General features: G+C 70.3%; 2 protein-coding genes and 1 long non-coding RNA gene across 4 annotated transcripts; 1 reads left to right on the forward strand and 2 right to left on the reverse strand.

Annotated features, from left to right (window-relative positions):
* Nucleotides 1-7: 7 nt before the first annotated feature.
* LOC140263200 (uncharacterized) lies at nucleotides 8-2814 on the reverse strand. The gene is made up of 4 exons (XR_011905887.1): nucleotides 2685-2814; nucleotides 1950-2035; nucleotides 990-1230; nucleotides 8-163 (listed from the first exon to the last, which is right to left on the reverse strand). It is a non-coding gene; the product is annotated as an uncharacterized lncRNA (long non-coding RNA).
* Nucleotides 2815-3539: 725 nt separating this feature from the next.
* Nucleotides 3540-8797, forward strand: OS9 (OS9 endoplasmic reticulum lectin). The gene is given in 16 exon segments (XM_072357970.1): nucleotides 3540-3991; nucleotides 5212-5289; nucleotides 5291-5389; nucleotides 5472-5535; nucleotides 5761-5837; nucleotides 5931-6029; nucleotides 6111-6312; nucleotides 6545-6720; nucleotides 6854-6991; nucleotides 6994-7119; nucleotides 7299-7568; nucleotides 7662-7836; nucleotides 7838-7873; nucleotides 8052-8156; nucleotides 8231-8343; nucleotides 8631-8797. Coding segments are annotated over 16 exon segments (2034 nt in total). The 5' UTR covers nucleotides 3540-3856; the 3' UTR covers nucleotides 8772-8797.
* A 1252-nt stretch (nucleotides 8798-10049) lies between these two features.
* AGAP2 (ArfGAP with GTPase domain, ankyrin repeat and PH domain 2) lies at nucleotides 10050-20007 on the reverse strand. Of its 2 annotated transcripts, XM_072357917.1 has the most exons (19): nucleotides 19824-20007; nucleotides 15226-15284; nucleotides 15011-15098; nucleotides 14751-14836; nucleotides 14520-14661; nucleotides 14290-14424; nucleotides 13900-14021; nucleotides 13650-13802; nucleotides 13422-13508; nucleotides 13058-13162; nucleotides 12835-12985; nucleotides 12643-12756; nucleotides 12371-12508; nucleotides 12087-12146; nucleotides 11656-11807; nucleotides 11419-11509; nucleotides 11115-11337; nucleotides 10632-10881; nucleotides 10051-10541 (listed from the first exon to the last, which is right to left on the reverse strand). In XM_072357917.1, the coding sequence occupies exons 1-19, from the start codon at nucleotides 19981-19983 to the stop codon at nucleotides 10323-10325; spliced, it is 2535 nt and encodes an 844-aa protein (XP_072214018.1). In that variant the 5' UTR covers nucleotides 19984-20007; the 3' UTR covers nucleotides 10051-10322. The 2 variants fall into 2 exon arrangements, with proteins under 2 accessions (XP_072214019.1, XP_072214018.1); XM_072357918.1 differs by lacking the exon at nucleotides 12087-12146 and having other exon boundaries at nucleotides 10050-10541.
* Between the last annotated feature and the right edge of the window lie 359 nt (nucleotides 20008-20366).

Here is a 20366-nt window from a genome sequence, read left to right on the forward strand (position 1 = left end):
TCGCAGCCGGTGCCGCCGGAACTCTCGCTCCCGCAGCCGCTGCAGCCGGGGCAGCTCGTCGGGGCCGAAGGCGCTGCCGAAATCCACGCTGCGGCTCTGCCCGAACAGCGGCAGCGGCAGCCCCGGCTCCGCATCGCACGAGCACGCGTTCCGGGGCAGCAGCCTGGGCGGAACCGCGGCGCCGGGTCAGCACCGTGTTATCACAGCGCCATTGTATGGCCATAGCATCATCATATCATACCATCATACCATCATACCATCATATCATACCATCATATCATCATACCATCATACCATCATAGCATCATATCATACCATCATATCATCATATCATACCATCATATTATCATATCATACCATCATACCATCATATCATACCATCATACCATCATATCATACCATCATATCATCATATCATACCATCATACCATCATATCATCATACCATCATATCATCATATCATCATATCATCATATCATACCATCATATCATCATATCATACCATCATATCATACCATCATACCATCATATCATCATGCCATCATACCATCATATCATCATATCATCATATCATACCATCATACCATCATATCATACCATCATATCATCATATCATACCATCATATCATACCATCATATCATCATATCACCATATCAGCACCATGTTATCACATCGCCATGTCGCCATGCCACCATATGGCCACACCATCATGTCACTGTGTGGCCATATCGCCATACCCCCATGTTATCACGTTATCACCATCACGTCGCCGTATCCCCATGTTATCATCTCTCCATATCTCCTTATCATCATCATATCACCACCCCGCCATTTTGCCATCCCCCCTATGGCCCCATCACCACACCGCTATGACCCCATCGCCCCCCATCGCCCCAATATCCCCCATCATCCCCATCACCCCCATTGCCCCCCCTCCCCCCAGTGCCCCCAGTTCCCATCTCCCCCACCCCCCGTTGCCCCCCCTCACCCCATGACGTCGTCCTTCAGGCGGAAGGCGATGTGCGGGTAGTTGCGGGGGGGGGGCTCCGGGCGGGGGGGGCGGGAGGCGCTCGCTCTGGGGGTGCCGCAGGTCCACGCTGCGGGGGGGGGGCTTCGGGGCACACAGGTGCAGCAGCAGCGCCGCCAGCGAGGCCAAGGCCAGCAGCAGCAGGCAGAGCGGCTTCGGGCCCGGCCGCATCCTGCGGGGCTGCGGGACCAGCGGGGACCAGCTGCGAGAGGGGAGAGGGAGCCAGTAAGAACCAGTAAAAGCCAGTAAGAACCAGCGTGAACCAGTAGGAACCAGTAAAAGCCAGTAAGAACCAGTAGGAACCCCTGGGAACCATGATGAACCTGTGAGAGCCAATACAAATCCCTGTGAACCAGTATAAACCAGCAAGAGCCAGCATAAACCAGTGAGAACCAGTATGAACCCCTGAGAACCAGTATAAACCAGTGAGAACCGGTATGAACCCCCAAGAACCAGTACAAAGCAGTGAGAATCAGAATAAACCAGTACAAACCAGTAAAAGCCAGTGGGTGCAAGTAGGAATCGACATGCACCAGAACAAAGAAACCAGTGCACACCAGTGTGAACCCCTGGGAACCAGTCTGGCACCAGTATAAACCAGCGTGCACCAGTTTGAAGCAGTAAGAATGACTATGGACACTGGTTTATACTGGTACACGGGGGTTGGTCCTGGTTCTCACTGGTTCATAATGGTTCCCAGGCGGTTAAACTGCCACCCAGTGTCACCCAGTGCTCCCAGTGCTCCCAGTGCTCCCAGTGCTCCCAGTTCCATTCAGTTCTCAGTACAAACCAGTGCCTTCCAGTGTCCCACACCGCCACCCAGTGGCCCCAGTTCCACCCGGTGGCCCCAGTGCAAACCAGTACAACCCAATACAAACCAGTGCCTCCCAGTCCCCCCCGCACCACCCCCAGCCCCCTCACCTCAGCGTGGACGCCGCTCCCGGGGGGGGTCGGGGGGGGCTCAGCCCACACTCATGGCTCTGCCCTCAGCAGCAGATGGGGGGTGGCTGGGGATGGGGACAGGGTGGCACCGGGGGGGGGGCACACAACCCCATAGTCCCCCCCAACGCCCCCCGGTAATGAGGGAATGTGGGGGGGGGGGGCACAAGTGGTGCGTGAATCCCCCCAGCATGACCCCCCCCCAAAGAAACAGCCCCATAACCCACATGGAGAAGGGAGGCCACCCCCATCACTCCGCCCCCCCCCGCCTAAAAACAACCCCATCAGCCACATGGGGAGCCAAAATACACCCCAACATACCCCCCCCCCCCCCCCAAGAAATAGCCCCCTAACCCACATGGGATCTATAGTGGGGGGGAACCCCCAACTGCCTCCCCACCCCCCGCATAAAAAATAACCCCACAACCTACATAGGGACCTACGGGGGGTGATGGGGGGCGATGGGGGGTGATGGGGCGGGGTGGGGGGGGTGGTGAGGTCGGGGAGATGCCGGTGGGGTCGGCGGGGCCGAGTGGGGGGGGGGCGGCTGGGGGGGGGCGGCGGCTGTGAGGCCCCGGAATGTGGTGGGTGTTGGGGCCGGGGGGGGGGGGGGGATGCGGCGGCCGCTGATGTCGTTGTAGGGATTTCGTGGGGCAGGTGCCGTGTTCCCCCCCCGCCCCCCCCGACGCGACATATCGCGATTCGGCTGGGCCGTACCTGGATCTGACGGCGCCTCCCGGAGCTCCGCGGCCGCACCGGTACCGGTCCGGGGGGGGGGGGGGAGGGAATCAGTGCGCCCCCGGTGGACCCGAACCGGAACGGCACCGCCGCAGCTCCGGGAGCGGCGGGAGGGGGGGAAGGGGGGGGGGGGGGGCGGGTCCGGGACACGAAGTGGGGGGGGCGTGAAAAAGAGGGGGGCGGCGCAGGGCGGGATCTGCGCCCACGATGGGAGCGGAGCGAACAACGGAGTCATTGAGAGCGGGAGGACGGGGGGGGGGCGGGGGGAACAAAGGGGGGGGATAAAGGGGGGGGGGGAGATCGGGGGGGTGATGGGGGTGAGGGAGATGGGGGGGCGACGGGTGGGGATGGGGGCAGCGGGGGGGGTGGGGGGGAAGAGAAGGGGAGAGGGGTTCAGTGGGGTGTGCCGGGGGGCGGCAGCACTGCGGGGCGGCGCCCGGGGGGGGAGCTCGGACCTGGCAGCAGCACGGAGGGATCCCCCCCGCAGCCCCAATGAGCTCAATGAGCCCCAATGAGCCCAATGAGCCCCAATGAACCCAATGAGCCCAATGAGCTCAATGAGCCCAGTGAGCCCAATGAGCCCAATGAGCCCAATGAGCCCAATGAGCCCCAATGAGCCCAATGAACCCAATGAGCCCCAGCCCCAATGAGCCCAATGAGCTCAATGAACCCCAATGAGCCCCGCGGGGATCGGACCCACCGCCCCTCAACCTCCCCCCCCGCCCCTGATCCCGGTAATCACGTGACTGCCACCGCCCGTCTCCCCCGCACCTCCCCCCCCCCCCACCCCGGGATGCTCCGCCGCCTCCGCCAATCAGGAGGCGGGAATCGCCTGCATCCCGCTCGGCCAATGGGAGCGCGCTGCGACGCCGCGCCTTTAAGGGGCGGGACTGCGGCACCCCGCGGGGTTGAGCCGCGCCTTCTCATTGGCCGCGACCGCGATGACTCGGCCCAATCGCCGGCGCGCACGGAGCCGCCGCCGCCTTCCCTCAGCGACCTCAATCCAGGGGGCTGCTCCCTCCCCGCCTGGCAGCCAATAGGAGGCTCCCTCCTCGCCGACTGACGGCCAATCGGCCAATCGCGACGCGGCCGGCCGGGAGGGGCGGGCCGAGCGAGCGAGGCGGCGGGCGGAAGCGGGGCGGCGGGGCAAGATGGCGGCGGCGCTGCGGTTGGCGCTGGCGCTGCTGGCGGCGCTGCGGGCGGGAAACGCCGCGTTGAACCTGCGGGAGCTGAGCGAGATGGTCTACGGGCTGGAGATCAGCAGGGAACCTGTGCTGGCCGGGCAGGTGACCAGAACGGGGCGGGGGGGGGCACAGAGAGAGGAACGGACCGGGGGGAACCGGGGGGAACCGGGGGGGGCGGGAACGGGGAGTGGGAACAGGAACCGGGAACAGGAACCGGGAATGGAAACGGGAAATGGGAACGGGAAATGGGAACGGGAACGGGAAATGGGAACGGGAAATGGGAACGGGAAATGGGAACGGGAAATGGAACGGGAACGAGCATCAGGTGGGGTACGGACAGCGGGAGGGGGCGCTGGAAGGGACAGGGGGTGCCGGTAATAGGAGAACGGAACCGGGAATGGAGGGGGGAACTGGGAAGGGGCGCTGGTGGGATGGGGAGGTGGGTCTGTAATGGGAATGGGATGGGTAATGGGGACGGGTAATGGGAATGGGATGGATTATGGGGATGGGGTGGGTAATGGGGATGGGATGGGTAATGGGAACAGGTAATGGGAACAGGACGGGTAATGGGGACGGGTAACGGGGTGGGGCGGTGGGAGCGGCAGCAGCCTGAAGCCCGACCCGAAATGGGGCCGGGTGGTGGGATCGGGGCCCCAGATCCAGACTGGGATTGATGGGGTGGGCTGTGGGACTCACTGTGGGGACACACTGTGGGACACACTGTGGGACACACTGTGGGACACGCTGGGAGCAGCCGTGGGGGGAGGGGGAGGCGGGGGAGCAGCGCTGGGCCCGGCAGGAAATGTGGGCAGGAAGGGGGGTCTGGGGGTGGCAGCAGATGTGGGGTGGCAGCGGGGGGGGCTGGGAATGGGTGGGGGTCCCTGTGGGGCCGTACCTGAGTTCGGGGGCTGCGTCCGTCGCCACGAGGCGGGTGACGATGCTGGTGATGGCGGTGACCGTGACGGTGACCCAGAGCAGCGCTCAGCAGCCGCTTCCGTAATGCTGTCGGTGCGGCTGGGGCACGTCACAGGGCAAAGTCTGCCCCATCGCGCCGCGCTGACTGGGGCTCCCCGCCCCGGGGACGCCGATCCCCCGCCACCACCACAGGGCTCCGCTTGGTCACCCCCCACCTCGGCCTGGCCCTGGGGGTCTCCTTGTGTCTCCCAACCCCCCGTTCCAGCCCCGGGGGTCCCTTTGTGTCACCCATCCCCCCCTCGGCCTGGCCCTGTGGGGCCCCTCCTGTCACCCAGGGGTCCCCTTGTGTTCCCCCACCCCAGCGGCGTCACCCTACAAACCTCCCCCCCCTCTTTGTGCCCCCCCAGCACCAGGCAGCCGACGTGGTGACGGTGTCCTCGGTGTTCCAGCAGCGCTATGAGTGCCGTCTGCCCCCCGCCGCCCTTCAGCGCCCCCCCCGCGCCGCCCCCCGAAGCGCGGCCCTACAACGGCTCCGGGGTGGCGGAGCTGCTGCGCCCCATGGCCACGGCGCCCTGCCTGCTCAAGGTCTGTGTGGGGAGGTGGGGGGGGTCAGGCATGTTGTGCTGCCCCCCAACCCCCCCCATCCCCAACATCCCATCTCCCGCAGACCAAGGACTGGTGGACGTACCGCTTCTGCTATGGGAAGCACATCCAGCAGTACCACGTGGAAGGTGCGTCTGTCCCCCCCCAGGTGGGGGAGTGTGTCTGTGACCCCCACATGGGGGTGTCAGGGCTGTCCCCCCCGCCCCCCGTCCTTCCAAACGTGTGTGTGTGTCCTCCCCCCCAGATGCCCTCCCCCCCCACACCCTGTTTTCCCTTCCCCAGTGCCACCCTCCCCACTGCCTCATTCCCCCCCCCACTGCTGCCACCCCCAACACCCCATGTGCCCCCCCCAGACTCAGAGATCAAAGGTGACATCCTCTTCCTCGGCCACTTCCAGTCGGCCTTCGACTGGGACGATGCAGCAGCCCAGGTGGGTGCACAGCCCTGCAGGGGCCGCCCGACTCCGTGGGGGTCCCACATCCCCATCCACCCGTTGGTGTCCCCCCCCCCCACCCCCCCCCAGGCCTCCACCCAGCACCGCCTGAAGCGCTACCACAGCCAGACCTACGGCAACGGCTCCCGCTGCGACCTCACCGGATCCCCCAGGGAGGCTGAAGTGCGGGTGAGCGCGGAGCAGACCCCCCCTCCCCCCCCCCCCCCACTTAGTGTCCCCCCGCCGTGGGGCTGACGCCGTTTGCCCCAGTTTGTGTGTGAGGAGGGGGCTGCGGATCACATCGCGCGCGTGGACGAGCCGCAGTCATGCTCCTACGTGCTGACGGTTCACACGGCGCGGCTCTGCCACCACCCCTGGCTGCGGCCCCCCCCCAGCGCCGCCCCGCTGCACATCCGCTGCCAGCCGGCCCTCAGCCCCCAGCAGTACGTGCACTACGTCCGAGCACAAGTCTGTGAGTGGGGGGATGGGGGGGGGGGTCTGAGGGTGAGGGAGTTGGGGGGGAGCGGGATAGAGGGGTCGGGGAGTTGGGGGGGAGGTTTGGGGTTGGGGGGTCCGTGAGGTGGATGGGGGTCGTACTGGGGGGGTCGGGTTGGGGGGGTCTCTGGGAGTGGGGGCTGCCCAGGGGTTGGGGGGGGTCGGGTGTTGTTGGTGTTGTGACGAGCTGCTGCTGTCGCCGAGCCCAGCGGACACCAAGCGCAAGGTGGAGGAGATCTCGGAGGAGCTGCGCACGCTCGACAGCCGCATCTGGAGCAACAGGGACGGCCACGGCCCCCCCCCGGCGCCCCCCCAGGCCCCGCACAGTGACACCGGCGCTGTCCCCACCGCTGCTCCGGAGCCGGACGCGCAGCGGGACGGTGCAGTGAGTGCCGCGTGTGCCGGGGGCGCCGCCGTTACCTGGGGGGGGGTTGGGGTGGGGGGGCTGAGCGCGGGACACCCCCACCCCGCTGCCGCCCCATTGCTGCCTCCATCCCCATTGCTGCCTCCATCCGCAGGACTCGGCGCCGGGAACGGCCAGCAGCGCCCGCACGGCCGGTGGGTCCTCAATGCAGCCCCGTCCCCACGGCGTCCCCTGGCGGCTCGGCTCCCCGTCCCCTCGCACCCCATCCCCGCCGCATCCCCCCTCTGTCCCCCCCCCCATCCCACCCCACTTTCTCCCCGCCCCCATCGCAGACGGCCCAAGAAGATCCACTTCAAAGTGATCCGGAGCCCTCGGGAGCTGCTGCAGTTCCTGGAGGAGCTGAAGGAGAGCGCCCGGAAGGTGCGTGTGTTCTGGGGGGGGTCTGGGCTGTGGTTTCCCCCCCGGCCCTCCCCTCTGTGCCTCAGTTTCCCCATCACCACCCCCCCCGGGGTTGTCCCTGTGGGTCTGAGGGCTCCTTGTTTGCTGCCCCCCCTTCCTGTCTGGCCCCCCCCAGGGCTGAGCCCTCCCCTTCCCTCCAGGCCCAGGAGAAGGGCGGAGAGCAGCGGGTGGAGAAGGACCCCGAGACCCCCGACCCCAAGGAAGCCCCCAGCCCGGAGCCCCCCAGCTCCGACCCCCCCGGCCCCGAGGAGGAGGAAGAGGTGGAGGAGGAGGAAGAGGAGGACGCTGAGCTCCTGGGGGGCTTTGAGAAGGAGTTGGGGGGGGTCCTGCTGCCACGGGAGCAGATGGCGCAGCTGAAGGAGGAGGTGAAGACGGAGATGGAGAAGGAGTTCGACAACATCATCAATGAGGTGGGGGCGGGGGGGGGCGCCCCGATCACCCCCCACTGACGCCCCCCGGCTGCCCCCCCCCCTCATTGACACCCACCGCCCCCCCTCCCGCAGGTGGAGGACGAGCTGGAGGCGGAGGGACTGAAAGGGGACTTTGACCGTCGTCGCGCCTCCTCCTCGTTGGCCGCGACGCTGCGCCGCCTGATGGAGCGGCTGGACGGCGCCGCCCCCCCGAGCCCCCCCCCCACCGCCAAGGACCCGGAGGAGGGAGAGAGCGCCGGGGGGAGCGCGGCTGAACCCGACCCCCCCCGCCCCACAAACGCCCGGTGAGCCCAGACCCTCACTGCAGCCGTGACCGCTGCACCGACCCTGTGCTCTGTGCCCCCCAGCACCGCCCCGATCCCATTACTGGCACCACCCCACGTCCCGTCCTCCCCCAGTACCACTCGTACCCCCCCAAAGCCCCCCCTGTGCCCCCCCTGTGACACAGCGCTGTTCCCGTAGTGGGGGGGGGCCGCGTGCAGGAGGTGGCACGGGGCCCCCCCCGGCTGCAGCAGCTGGAAGGCGAAGTGAAGGAGCTGCTGGCCAAGGAGGGGCTGCGAGCGGAAGGTAAAGGGGCTGGAGGGGGATGTGGTGGGGGGGGCGCGGTGCTCAGACCCCCCCCTCAGTGCTTCCTGCCCCAGGAAAGATCCGGATCACCATCGTGACGGCGGGGGGGGACGCGGGGGGGGACGACGTGCAGTGGCTGTCAGATGAGGACACCAAGAACCTGAAGGACATCTTCCTCAATGTCCTGGTGGGTGGGGGGGGGGGGGGTCTGAGGCACCAGAAGGGGGTGGGGGGGGCAACGGGGTGAAAATGAGTTACGGGGAGGGGGGGGAGGAGCTGAGCTTTGGGCGTGGGGGGAGAGTGAGGCAATGGGGGGGGGGGCTGAGATGGGGGGGAAGAGGAACTAATGAGGGGGAAGTGGGGGGGCGTTAAGGCACGGGGGGGAAGCAAGTATGGGGGCGGGGGGGGGCGGATGTGGGGGGAGGAGGGGCTGCGGGCTGCGCGATGTGGGCAGCCGTTGTGCCCCCCCCGCAGCTGCAGGGCTCGGAGGAGGCCCAGAAGGAGCGACGGCGGCTGCAGGCGCTGGAGGACAATTACCGCTTCGTCTGGGGGGGCCGCAACGAGTCCCCCCCGCCCCCCCCCTCCCACGGCGACTCTGACGACCACGAGTTGTGACCCCCCCCATCCACACCGCTGATATTCCGCCCCCCCCGATGGTAAAACCAGGTCTGGGGGAGGGAGGGGGCAGAGGTTCCCCGTGCCCCAATTCCGGGGGGGGTTGGGGGGGGGGGGGGGAGCAGTGATCGGAGCCCACATTGCCACAAAGAGAATTGAGACTCCGGGGGGGGGGTGTGGGGGGGGGATGTCACCACGGCCCCCAATTGGCCCCCCCGCCCTGGGAGGCCTGCACTGAGGGGGGGGGGAGGGAGGGGCAGGAAGTGGACGGGGAGGGGCTGGTTCCGTTTTTGCCGTGGGGGTGTTTGCATGGCCCCCCCCTTTCACTGGACGGTGGGGGGGCTCTTTCTCATAATGAGACGTGCTGCCCTGTACGCCTCCCTCCTGCTGTTAATTAATGAACTAATTAATTAATCCAGGGCTGTATCCTTGTGTGCCCCCCCCGCCCCATCATGGCTGTAGTGTCTTTGAATGGGGCTGGGATTTGGGGGGGGTCTCATTATCCCCCCCCGTGTCCCCTCAGCCCACCCAACTGCTCCCCTCAGCCCCCCCCCACCCCAATCCGGCTGTTCAGCACCAGGCGCTGTCCACCACGTGTCCCCATGGCGCTGCCGACAGTCTCCTCCTCCCCACCGCCCACCCGTATGTCACATCCCCGTGTCCCCCCACGTCCCCCCCCCCGTGCCAACACAGCACAGCCACCACAGTGTCACAGCGCCGACGCCGACATTGTTACATACAGTTACACCCGAGAGCAGAAAATGCTGTACACGGTCCCTCCCCTCCCCTCCCCCCCCCGGTCCCACCCGGTCCCCCACCCCGAGCGCCGGGGGGGCTCTGCTCAACCCCACGGGGGCGCGGGGCGTCACGGCGGTGGGGCCCATACATTCATGGGGTCCTGGGGTGGATTGGGGGGAGGGAGGGGGCACCGTGACCCCTGAGCCCTCCCCCGCCCCCCCAGGGCCAGCGGGAGAGGCGGGGGGGTCCCGCTGGTTTCCCCCCACCCCGTTGGGCACCGCGGTACCGTGGGGGGGGGGGTGGCTCTATATCCTAACGCTGAACAAAGGAATAAATTAAAGGGGTTCTCAAAGGGACAGAGAGAAAAATGGGGGGGGTGGGAAGGATAAAGGGGGACAAAGGGGGCAGCATGTTCATAGCGGGGGGGTGTACAAAAGGTCGTAGAAAAGGGGGGGGGGGTGTCTGCTCTGCTCCTGGTGAGGGATAATTTGGGGGGGGGGCACAAATTGGGGCGGGGGGCTGCGGTGGAGTGAGAACGGTGTGGGGATGGGGGGGGGCACAGCTGGAACAGCTACATGGGAGCCGAGGATGGGGGGCACCGACGGGGGGGGCTCACGTAGAACTCGGGATTGGGGGGTTCTGTACACATCCCCGCACAGCACTGCGCCGTGCGATGGGGGGAGGGGGGGCGGGGGGCACCAGGACCAGAAGAGACCCCGCTGCGGGGGGGGGGGGGGGGCGGACGGAGGGGGCGGGTAATAAATAGAGCGTCAAAAGTACAAACCGCGGGGCAACCCCGGCCGGGCCCCCCCGCTATACCAGAGCGGTGCGCGGCTCCACGCACGGCCCCACGCTGGCGGCGCTGCTGCGGCGGCGCAGCCCGGGGGTGGGGGGGCCGCGGGGGGTGGGGGGTCCGTCCCCGGGACAGCCGTGCTGCTGCAGGATCTCGGCGCACTCCCGGCTGCCGGAGCGCCGCGCGTAGAACAGCGCCGTGCGGCCCTGAGCGTCCCGAGCGCCGACGTCCGCGCCGTACTGCGGGGACGGGCCGCGTCACGTGACCCCTCCGGACATCCCGCATCCCCTCCCGCCCACTTCCCCGTTTCCCTCCCCCCCCCCACGTACCCAGACCAGCAGCTGCGTGATGACCACCAGCGCCATGTCGCAGGCCACGTGCAGAGCCGTGCGGCGCTCCGCATCGCTGGCTCCGAGCTGCTCCTTCCTGCTGTGCGCCAACAGCAGCAGCACCGCCTCCAGGTCCTGATCCTGCACCGCCCGCAGCAGCCGCTCCCCCAGCGCCGCCTCGGCCGCCGGCAGCGGGGCCAGGAACAGCCGCTGCTCGTACTTAGCGCGGATCCACGCCTCGCGCTCCTCCCTGCGCACAGCGCGGCCGTCGGGGGGAGAATGGGGGGTGTGGGGCAATGGGGGTTGTGGCGGTGGGGCTGCACTGCGGGTATCGCACAGCCAAGGGGAATGAGAAACGGCAGGGCGGAACGAGGGACAACGGGCACACGGTGGGGACGCTCACACACTCACACTCACACACACTCACACACTCATACTCACACTCACACTAACACACACAGAGGGGTCGCGGCAGCCGCTCACCGTGACGATTCCTGCGTGGGTTTGCAGCGGCCGCGCGGGTTCTTCTCCCAGATGCTGTTGGCGGTGGCGTTGCCGATGGCGGTCAGCACCACGGTCAGCTCCCGCGGCCAGTCGTCCAGGTCGAGCGAGCGCACGCGCGACACGTGGGTGCCCAGGTTGCGGTGGATGCCGGAGCACTCGATGCAGATCAGCGCGCCCAGGTTCAGGCTGGCCCACGTGGGGTCTGCGGGCCGCACCGAGTCAGCGCCCCCCAGCAGCGCCCCGCCCCCCCCCCGCGGCCCCTCCCGGCCCCCCCCGCACTCACTGGGCGCCCCGCAGTCCACGCACACCGAGTTGCCGCGGGCGTTGCGGATGGCCTGCATGGCCACGGCCTCGCTCTGGCTGTCCATGCGAGCCTGGGGACGGCGGGTGGCAGCCAACGGGTGACAGCGATGGGTGACAACAGGGAATGAGAGACAACAAGGAACGGGTGACCACGAGGGGGTGACAAGGCCGCCCCATCCCGGCCCCCCGGCCCGGCCCCGCCCCCCCAGCCCCTCACCTTGTTCTTGCTGCTCTCGCAGCACTGCAGGCTGGCCAGGATCTGGCTCTCGATGGCCTGCACCCAGGCGTCGCGCTCCTCAAAGCTGCCCGCCTCGAAGTGCCACGTCTGCCCGGTGCTGGACACGATCAGGAACTCGAAGTTCTCCTCCTCTGCGGGGGCACAAAGCGCTGCCTCGGGGCCGGGGGGCGCCGCAGGACCCCCCAGTGCGGCCCACCCGGAGCACAGCCCTCCCCCCTTCCCCTCCCCCCCCCGCACCTCCATCCCGGCGTCTCCCCATCGAGGCCCCCCCCATCCCGGCAGTCAGCCCCACGGATCGGGGGACGCAGCGATGCGAGCGCGGCAGGCTGAGGGAGGGATGGGGGGGTTGGGGGCTAAAGGGGGGTTCGTGGGGGCTGCAGCCGCATGCGGGGCACGAGGAGCTGAATTACCTGTTTTATAAATATTTCTTAAACTACCAAAGCTTTTTAATTTCCACATTTTGCGTTTGGCTGCGCAGGGTCCGGCGGGAGGCGGCAGAGAGAGGAAAAGGGGGGACAGAATCAGGAGGAGCCCGCGAAGCCCCGGGAGCGGCAGAGAGAGGCGGCGGAGCACAGCGAGGGGGGGGGGCTCGGCGTGGGGAGGGGGGGGGCGGCTCCGGCGGCGGCGGCCCCGGGGGGAGGTGGCGGCGTCGGCCCCGAGCTGACCGCCCTCCCCGCGGCCCCGCGCCGCTCACCTTCCGCCTGCCCGGCGGAGCCCTCCGTCTTGGACGGCGTGGAGAGCTTCTTCCGACGGTGCTTCTTGCGGTCGATCATCGGCGACGGCGGCGGATCGCGGCCCGAACTGCCGGGGCTGGAGACGGTCTCGGGGCCGTCTGACAAACGGAGCGTGGCTGGGGTTTGTCCCCAGGGAGTGGGAGGGGGACGGGAATAGGGACGGGAATGGGGACGGGAATGGGGACGGGAACGGGGATGGGGCCGGGGATGAGGACGGGGCCGGGCCGCTCACCGGGCAGTTTGGCGCTGGAGGCGGAGGCGCAGCGCTGCAGGGGCCGCTCGCCCTTCCCCGCGCCTTTGGTGCCCGGATCCGGGGGGAGGCTGAGCCCGACGGGGGGCGCCGCGGCTGCGGGCGGGGAGGGGGCGGTGAGGCCGGCGGCCCCCGGGGCGGCACGCGGGCGCAGCTCCCGCCCCCCGCCCTCACCGCCGCCGTCGGCGCCCGCGTCCTTCAGCAGCCCGTTGATGCTGGCCGAGGGGCCGCAGGCGGAGATGGCGCGGGGCGGCCGCTTCCCGGGCACCTTGACGGTGGTGCGCAGCAGGTCCATCTCCTTGCCGTGCGTGCTGTGGATGTAATCCTGGGGGGGGGGGAGGTGATGAGCGGGGGGCGGGGGGACCGGGGTGGGGTGGGGGGGTGGGAGGGCGCTCACGTTGATGGTGGGGTGGTAGAAGAGGAGCCCGTTGCTGGACAGGGTGACGTATTTCTTCTTCCACTCCTTGTTGAGGGAATTGCCGCTGCGCTTCAGCAGGAAGCTCTGGGGGGGGAAAGGGCCGTGAGGATGGGGGCAGAGATGGGGCAGAGATGGGATAGGGATGGGGCGGGGATGGGACGGGGATGGGGCGGGGATGGGGCGGGGATGGGACGGGGATGGGACGGGGATGGGGCGGGGATGGGGCGGGGATGGGACGGGGATGGGACGGGGATGGGGCGGGGATGGGGCGGGGATGGGGCGGGGATGGGACGGGGATGGGACGGGGATGGGTCCGATGGGTTCCGTGGGGGCGCCGTTCGACCTGCTTGATGGGGATGGCCCTCCCGCTGCCCGCCGGCTCCGCGCGGCTGTCCAGGCTGCGCTTCTCCGAGTCGCTGCCGCGCCGCGTCTGCGGGGACAACGGGACGCGTGGAGCAACGCCCGGAGCCGCCGGCAGGGGGCGCCCCAAGAGACACGTGCCGACCGGCGTCGCCGCGCCGGGGACGCCCGAGGGCCGCCCCCCCCCCCTCCCACCCCCGGCCCCACTCACGGCGAACAGGCTGGTCCGGCGCTTGGCCCCGCGGTGCAGGGAGCCGGGGGTGCCCAGCGGGGCGGGGGGTTCGCCGCGCAGCTCCCGGTGGCTGACGTTGGGGGTGGAGGGCAGCGAGGACGAGTAGTCGCTGGTGTGACCCCCATTGCTGGCCTGGAAGGGAAGGGGGGGTCAGCCCGGCGGGGAAACAAGGGGGGATGCGGGGTCGGGGGGGTACGTGGGGGGTACTTGGGGGGTACGTGGGGGGTACCTGGGGGGGGTGGGCGCCGCCGACGGGGGTGGAGGCGGCCGAGTGTGTGGGCGAGCTGGGCAGGGACTTGCAGGACGCCACGAGCTGCTGCTGCTTCCGCAGAGCCGCCACCTTCTGCGCCACTGTGTCACCGCCGAGTGTCAGCGGGGCAACTCCGGGCCCAGCCGGGACGGCCGCCATTCGCTCCCCGCCTTCCGTCCCCGGCACCGTCCGACCCGCTCGTTGCCCGGCGCAGCCCGCACTGCTCGCAGCCCCCTCACGCTCCCCATCACCCCCCAACAGCTCCCCGTCCCGCCCCCACATCTCCCATCCCCCCCCACAGCTCCCATCACTCCCCCCTCGGTCCTAAACCTGCCCCCTCCCCCCCCCTCCCCGCGGCGGGCCGCCCACCCTCGGTGAAGACGCGCTCCACGTTGAGGCCGTAGGTGGCGCAGGTCTCCAGGTAGAGGCAGCGCTTCATGGCCCCGCACAGCGCCTGCGCCCGGCCGTCATCCACCACGCGCGGGTTGGAGGAGCTGATCTTGTCTGGGGGGATTCGGGGTGAGATGGGGGGGGTCCGTCCCGTCCCGGTCCCGCTGTGCGGGTTAAAGGGGCGTTGGGGGGTCGGGGGGGTCGCTCACCCTGCGTGCCCACCAGCGCCAGAACCAGCTCCGCGGGGTCCCGGTGGGCGCCCAGCAGCTGGTGGAGCCGCGCCGCCTCCTCGAAGCTGGGCTCGTCCTCCAGGCTGAAGACGAAGATGACGGCGTCCGCCCAGCTGGAGAACTGGGGAGGGGGCAACAATGGGGGGGGGTCAGGGCTCGGCTCCACACGAAGCCCCCCCTTCCCTCCCCCCCCCCAGCGGCCCCACCGACCTTGGCGTCCGGAGCGCCGGCTTCCTCCCGGATGAGCAGCAGGTGGCTCTGCCCGTCCACCGTCACCTCGCGCTTGAACTGCCCGCCTGGGGGGGGGGGACACCGGGGGTCCCACAGACACAGACACCCCGCCGGCATCCAACCCCACGGCCACATCCACCCCACGGCCACATCCACCCCATCACCTCATCCACCCCAAAGCCATCGCCGTCCCACAGCCACGTCCCTCCCACAGCCCTCTCAGCCCCACAACCACTCACTCTCGGTGGGCTCCAGCCCCACATAGGAGCCAGTGAGGAAGCGATGGACGAGAGCTGATTTCCCACTGCTGCTGCTGCCCAAAACACCCTGGGGAGGGAACGGGAACAGGAGAGAGCTGGGATGGGACAGCTGGGATGTGGAGGGGAGGGAGTGGGATGGGAGGGCAGGAGGACGTGGGGGGGCAGGACATGATGGGGCAGGACTGGGCACCCACCAGGCGGATCTCGGGCACGGAGCGGCCCAGCGTCCATTCCTGGCTGTTCACCAACGCCTCTGTGGGGAGCAATGGGGTGAGGGGGGGGCGGGCACCCCCAGCAGCCCCACCCCGGGGGGTTCCGGGCCCCCCAAACCCTCCCTTTGGTGCCGCTGGGCGGCCAGGCGCCATCTGCAGGTGACGACGTCACTGTGCAGCTGGATGGGGAGGAAACGGAGCCGGGGGGGCAATGAGGGGTGGGGGGTGCGGGATGGGACGGCAGGAAATGCGATGGGGGGAGATCCGAGATGGGGGACGGCGGCTCAATGGGACAACATGGCGCAGCAGCACGGGGACACGGGGAGCACGACGGCGGGTGTGACACGAGGATGCAGTATGGCACGAGGATGTGTGACACGAGGATGTGTGACACGAGGCCGTGGTGTGACACGAGCCCATGGTGTCACATGAGCCCATGGTGTGCCACGCGGATGCAGTGTGCCACGAGGGCTCTGCCTGCTCTCTGTCTGCCCAGCTGAGCGCAGCCGAGGTGGGCGCAGCTCACCCCGACCCCAATGGAGCCCTTGGTGCCCCCCTTCCATGCCGACACGTTTGGTCCCGTCTGGCCCTGCTGCCCCCCCCCAAAGGCTCCCATCCCCCCGTCGCACACGGCGTTTCCCACCCGGGCGCGGCACTGAAGGGGTTAAAATCGCCCCCAGGACGGACGGCCGAGCAGCGCCACCCCGCGGACACGGGTGGACCCGGCTGGTCCCGGTCGGGCAGCGCTGCTGGGGGCTCCACGAGCGGCGAAACCCCCCAGAGACCCCGGAACGGACCGACAGACACGGACAGACACGGACAGACACGGACAGACACGGACAGACGCGATGCTTAGCGACGCCATGTGGGCCGCCCCCCCCCCCCCACGAGGGTCCACGTGGCCGCCCCGCAGCACGGAGCGGGCTGGACGTCGGACGGGCGGCTCGAAGCGACCCCCGGGGCGCGGCGCCCACCGACCGCGGCTGGGGATGGGGACGGCGGGGGGAGGGGGGCCGCCCGGCCCCGTTACTCACTGGGGGGGCCGCCGCCGGGGGGGGGGGTCGGAGCCGGGGGGCGCCGCGGGGCTCTTGGCGAAGATGCCGCTGATGAACTTGAGCATCTTCCGGTCCCGCGTGGACGCCCGGCCGCCCTCCCGGCCGCGCTTCAGCCCCGCTCCGGTATCGGCGGGGCCCGGGGGGGTGGGGGGGCCGCGGGGCGGGGGGGGGGCGGCCGTCAGAGCGGCGGGGAAGGGGTGCAGGTCGCTGTTGTCCAACGTTTTGCTTTTCCCTTTGCGGGGGGACAGACGCGCCCGAGACGGCGGCCGAACGGCCCCCCCGGCGCCCCCCCCGCCGCCGACCCCCCCCGCGTCCGGCCCCGCCGCCGCTTTGCCCCCCCCCGCCTTGGGCCGCCCTTTGGCTTCGCCTTCGGGCCACGACAGGCGGCTGCCTTTGGGGGGGGCCGCTTTGGGGGTCCGCCGGGGGTCCGAGGCCGCCGAGGTGGTGACGGTGCAGAACGGTTTGGGGCCGGGCAGGCGGAGGCGGCGGGGGGCGGCGGCCGGGTGGGGGGACGACGACCCCGGGAGGGGGCGGGATGCGGGGGGGGGCGCGGAGGGGTCCGGGGGGGGCTCGGGGCAGCCCCACGTGGACTGGGGCAGCAGCGGGGGGCGGCTCGGGGGGGGGCGTCGGGCGGCATCGCTCCGCGGGGATGGGGGGGACCTTGGAGGGGGCGCGGGGGTCGGGCTTGGGGGGGACGGCGGGGGGGGGCGGCAGCAGCGACGGGTCGGGTTTGGGGGGCACCGCCGGAGGGGCGGGGGGGGGCGGCAGCGACGAGGGGTCGGGCTTGGGGGGCACCGCGGGGGGGGGCGGCGGCGGCAGCGACGCGGGGTCGGGTTTGGGGGGGACGGCGGGGGGGGGCAGCAATGAAGGGTCGGGTTTGGGGGGCACGGCGGGGGGGGGCGACCGGGGGCGGACAGAGCCGTGACCGCCACCCGCCCCCCCCGCGCCCGGAACCCGGACGGAGCCCCGGGCCGAGGAGGCGGCGGCGGCGGAGGCGGGGGGGGTGGCGACGGGCGGGGGGCTGCGGGGCTCGAGGGGGGGCTCGGGGGGGCCGCAGGCGGGGGTACTTATCCGCAGCGCGTCCTGCCGCTGGAAGAGCCGCTCGGGCCGTTTGCCGCGGCCGCCGTCCTCGGGTCGGGGCGGGGGGGGCGGCGCGGCGGGGCCGGTCGGGGCGGGGGCGGGGGGGGGCTCCTCCGGGGGGGCTCCATCGGCCGCCCCCTCCGCCGCGGGCTCCGCTTCTCCCGGCGCCGCCACCGACTCGAGTTTGACGAGGGTGAGCGAGATGAGGTACGTCGTCCTCCGCTGCGGCCCCGCCGCTCTGCTCATCGGTGCCCCCCCCCCCGGCGGCTCCGGGTCTCCCCCCCCCCCCCCCCCGCGGCCCCGGCTCCGTTCTGGGCTCCGCCGGTGCCGCTCCTCGCTCCGCCGGTGCCGCTCTCGCGGTCCCCACCCCCGGCCCTCCCCGCCCTCCCCCCCCCCGAAGCCGTCCCCGCTCTCCCGCCCCCGGAGGGGTTGGCACCGCCGCGCCCCCCCAGCCCCAAAATCCGGGGTTCGCTCCCCCCCCCCCTTAAAAACGGCCCCTCGCGACCCGCCCCCGGGATGCCGCTTTACCGGGCGGTGGGCGGGGGGGGCTGCGGCGCCGGGGGGGGTGCGGGGGGCAGCGAGCGGCCTCCGCGCTTTTGCTTTGGGGGGCTCCGAGCGGGGGGGGGGGCGGCGCGGGGCGTCCGTTGTGCTCCATGTGCCCGAGGCCGGACCGGGGGGGGGGAAGGGCTGGGGGGGCCGCCGGTGTCCCCGGGTGTGTGGGCCGCACGCGGCGCTCCGATCGGCCCCCCCCAAACCGCTCCGTTCTCCCCCCACCCCAAAACGCGCCCCCCCCCCCCGCTGCCCGCCCCCCCCGGTTCCGCTCCTCCCGCAGCTGCCGGTTCGGCGCCGCCCCCACGGAGCCCCACCCGACGCCCCCACCCCTAAACCCCCCCCGTCCCACCCCGGTTCTCCCCCCGCCGACCCCACGAGGACCCGTTTCGGGGCGCCCCGCATCCCGTTGCCATGGAGACCGGGACACCGCCATGGCTGCCGAGCCGAACCGCCCCCCCCGCCGGGACGGACCGTGTTGGAGGGGGGGGTCGGGGGGGTCGCGGGGGGGGTGACAAGAGGGGGGGGGGGGGGGCGCAGAGCTGCGCTGCGGGGACACGGGTGGGACGCGAAGGGACCGTTCGTGGGCCGCGGGGACACGGGAGGGGCGGAGGGAGGGACCGACGTGGGTGGGGGGCAGCGATGGGGGGCGGTTGTGGGGGCGGTTGTGGGGGCGGGGACCCTCCGGGCCGCAGAGCTGCGCGGGGTCCCCAAACGCGGCACAAACCCCCCAACCCCCAGATCGCGCGTGACGGAGCCGACAGCGTCGCCATGGCAACGCACCCACAGTGCGACAACCACGCGTGGGCAGCCCCCCCTCCCCCCCCCCCCATCCTGTCCCTCTCTGCCCCCCATTCCCGGGGCTGGCACTGCGCGTGTGTGTGTGTGTGCGCCCCCCCCCCCCCATCCCAGTCCATCCCAGTTGCCCCCAGTTGCCCCCATACAGGAACTGCTGCCCCCATTGCGGGGTGGGGGGGGTCTCCATGTGCCACGCTGTGGGATGATCACGTGGGACCCCCCCGAGCCCCTGTGCCCCCCCACGATCAACAGCGGACCCCCCCAGTCCATCCCAGTCCATCCCAGTCCATCCCAGTGTCCCCATACAGGAGCTGCTGTCCCCATCGTGGGGGTGGGATGGTGGGGACTGCGGGACCCCCCCGGGCTGTCAGCGCCCCCCGCCGTCCCCGTGGCTGTGGGGGTCCCGATGGGGGGGGGCGGATTTGGGGGTCCCATTTTCCCCCCCCATCATTTCTGGTTCCGGCCGTGCGGGCGCGTAGCAACGCGGCATCCCCGCATCCCGTCGCCATGGCAACCGCGGGAGATGCCGGCGCACGTCGGGATGGGGGGGGGGGGAAGTGCGGGAGGGGGGGCAGGAGGGGGGGGGGGGGGGGGGAAGAGCAGCCGGAGGTGAGGAAACGGAGCGTCAGAAACCGCAGCGCTGCGACGGCAGCACCGGAAACGGCTGCGGAGACAGAGCGGGGCCGACTGACCCCAACAGCAAAACCCCATAACAGCAAAAAGCCCCTATAAAACAGCCCCGTATAACAGCCCCCTATAGCAGCAAAGCCCTATAGCAGCAAAGCCCTATAACAGCAAAGCCCTATAGCAGCAAAGCCCCATAATAGCTCCCTATAACAAACAGCCCCCTATAACAGCCCCCACCACCACCCCATCCCCCTCCATGGAGCCTCATGGCCTCCCACCCCCCCAAAAACCCCATTGATTCCCCCCCCCCCCCATAGGATCCCCCCAGTGGGACCCCCCCAGCGTGTCCCCCCCCGGCTGTGCGGCCTGTGCCTGGATCCCGGAGCTGTCCGTCCATCCGTCCGTCCATCCATCCGTCGGTCCATCCCTCCCCCCCTCCCGCCCCCGGTCCCGGTTCCGGTCCGGCCGCACCTTGCAGCGCCCTGACGGCGGTTCCGATGCAGCCCCGGAGCCGCGGATCCGGCACCGCGTCCCCGAGCCGCAGCAGCGCGTTGATGCAGCGCTTGGCCTCCTCGTGCCGCCGCACCTCGGCGCGGATGGCGGCCAGAGCGTGGCCGTGGGGCGGCCCCATCGCTACTCGCTCCGCCGCCCCATCGCGCCCTGGGTCCCGCCGGCTCCTCCAGGCCCGGCGCTGCGCCCCGACGCGTTTCCTGCCCGGCGTCGGTGAGGCCGAACCCGTGGGGCCGGGCGGGGTGCGTGGGGTGAGCGGCTGCCGTGGGGCCGGGCGGGACCTGCGGGGCTGGGCGGAACTTATGGGGCCCGGCGGAACCTGTGGGGCCTGCTGGGATCTGTGGGGCGCAGCGTGAGTTACGGGGCCGGGCGCCTCCCGTGGGGCCTGGCAGGACCCGTGGGGCAGAGTGGAATTTATATGGGCTTGGATGATCTGTGGGGCTGGATGTAACACATGGGGCCTGGCAGGACCTGTGGGGCCCAGTGCCACCTGTAGGGCCCAGT

This window comes from Excalfactoria chinensis, chromosome 28 (genome assembly GCF_039878825.1).
Source record: "Excalfactoria chinensis isolate bCotChi1 chromosome 28, bCotChi1.hap2, whole genome shotgun sequence".
Lineage (NCBI taxonomy): Eukaryota > Metazoa > Chordata > Aves > Galliformes > Phasianidae > Excalfactoria > Excalfactoria chinensis.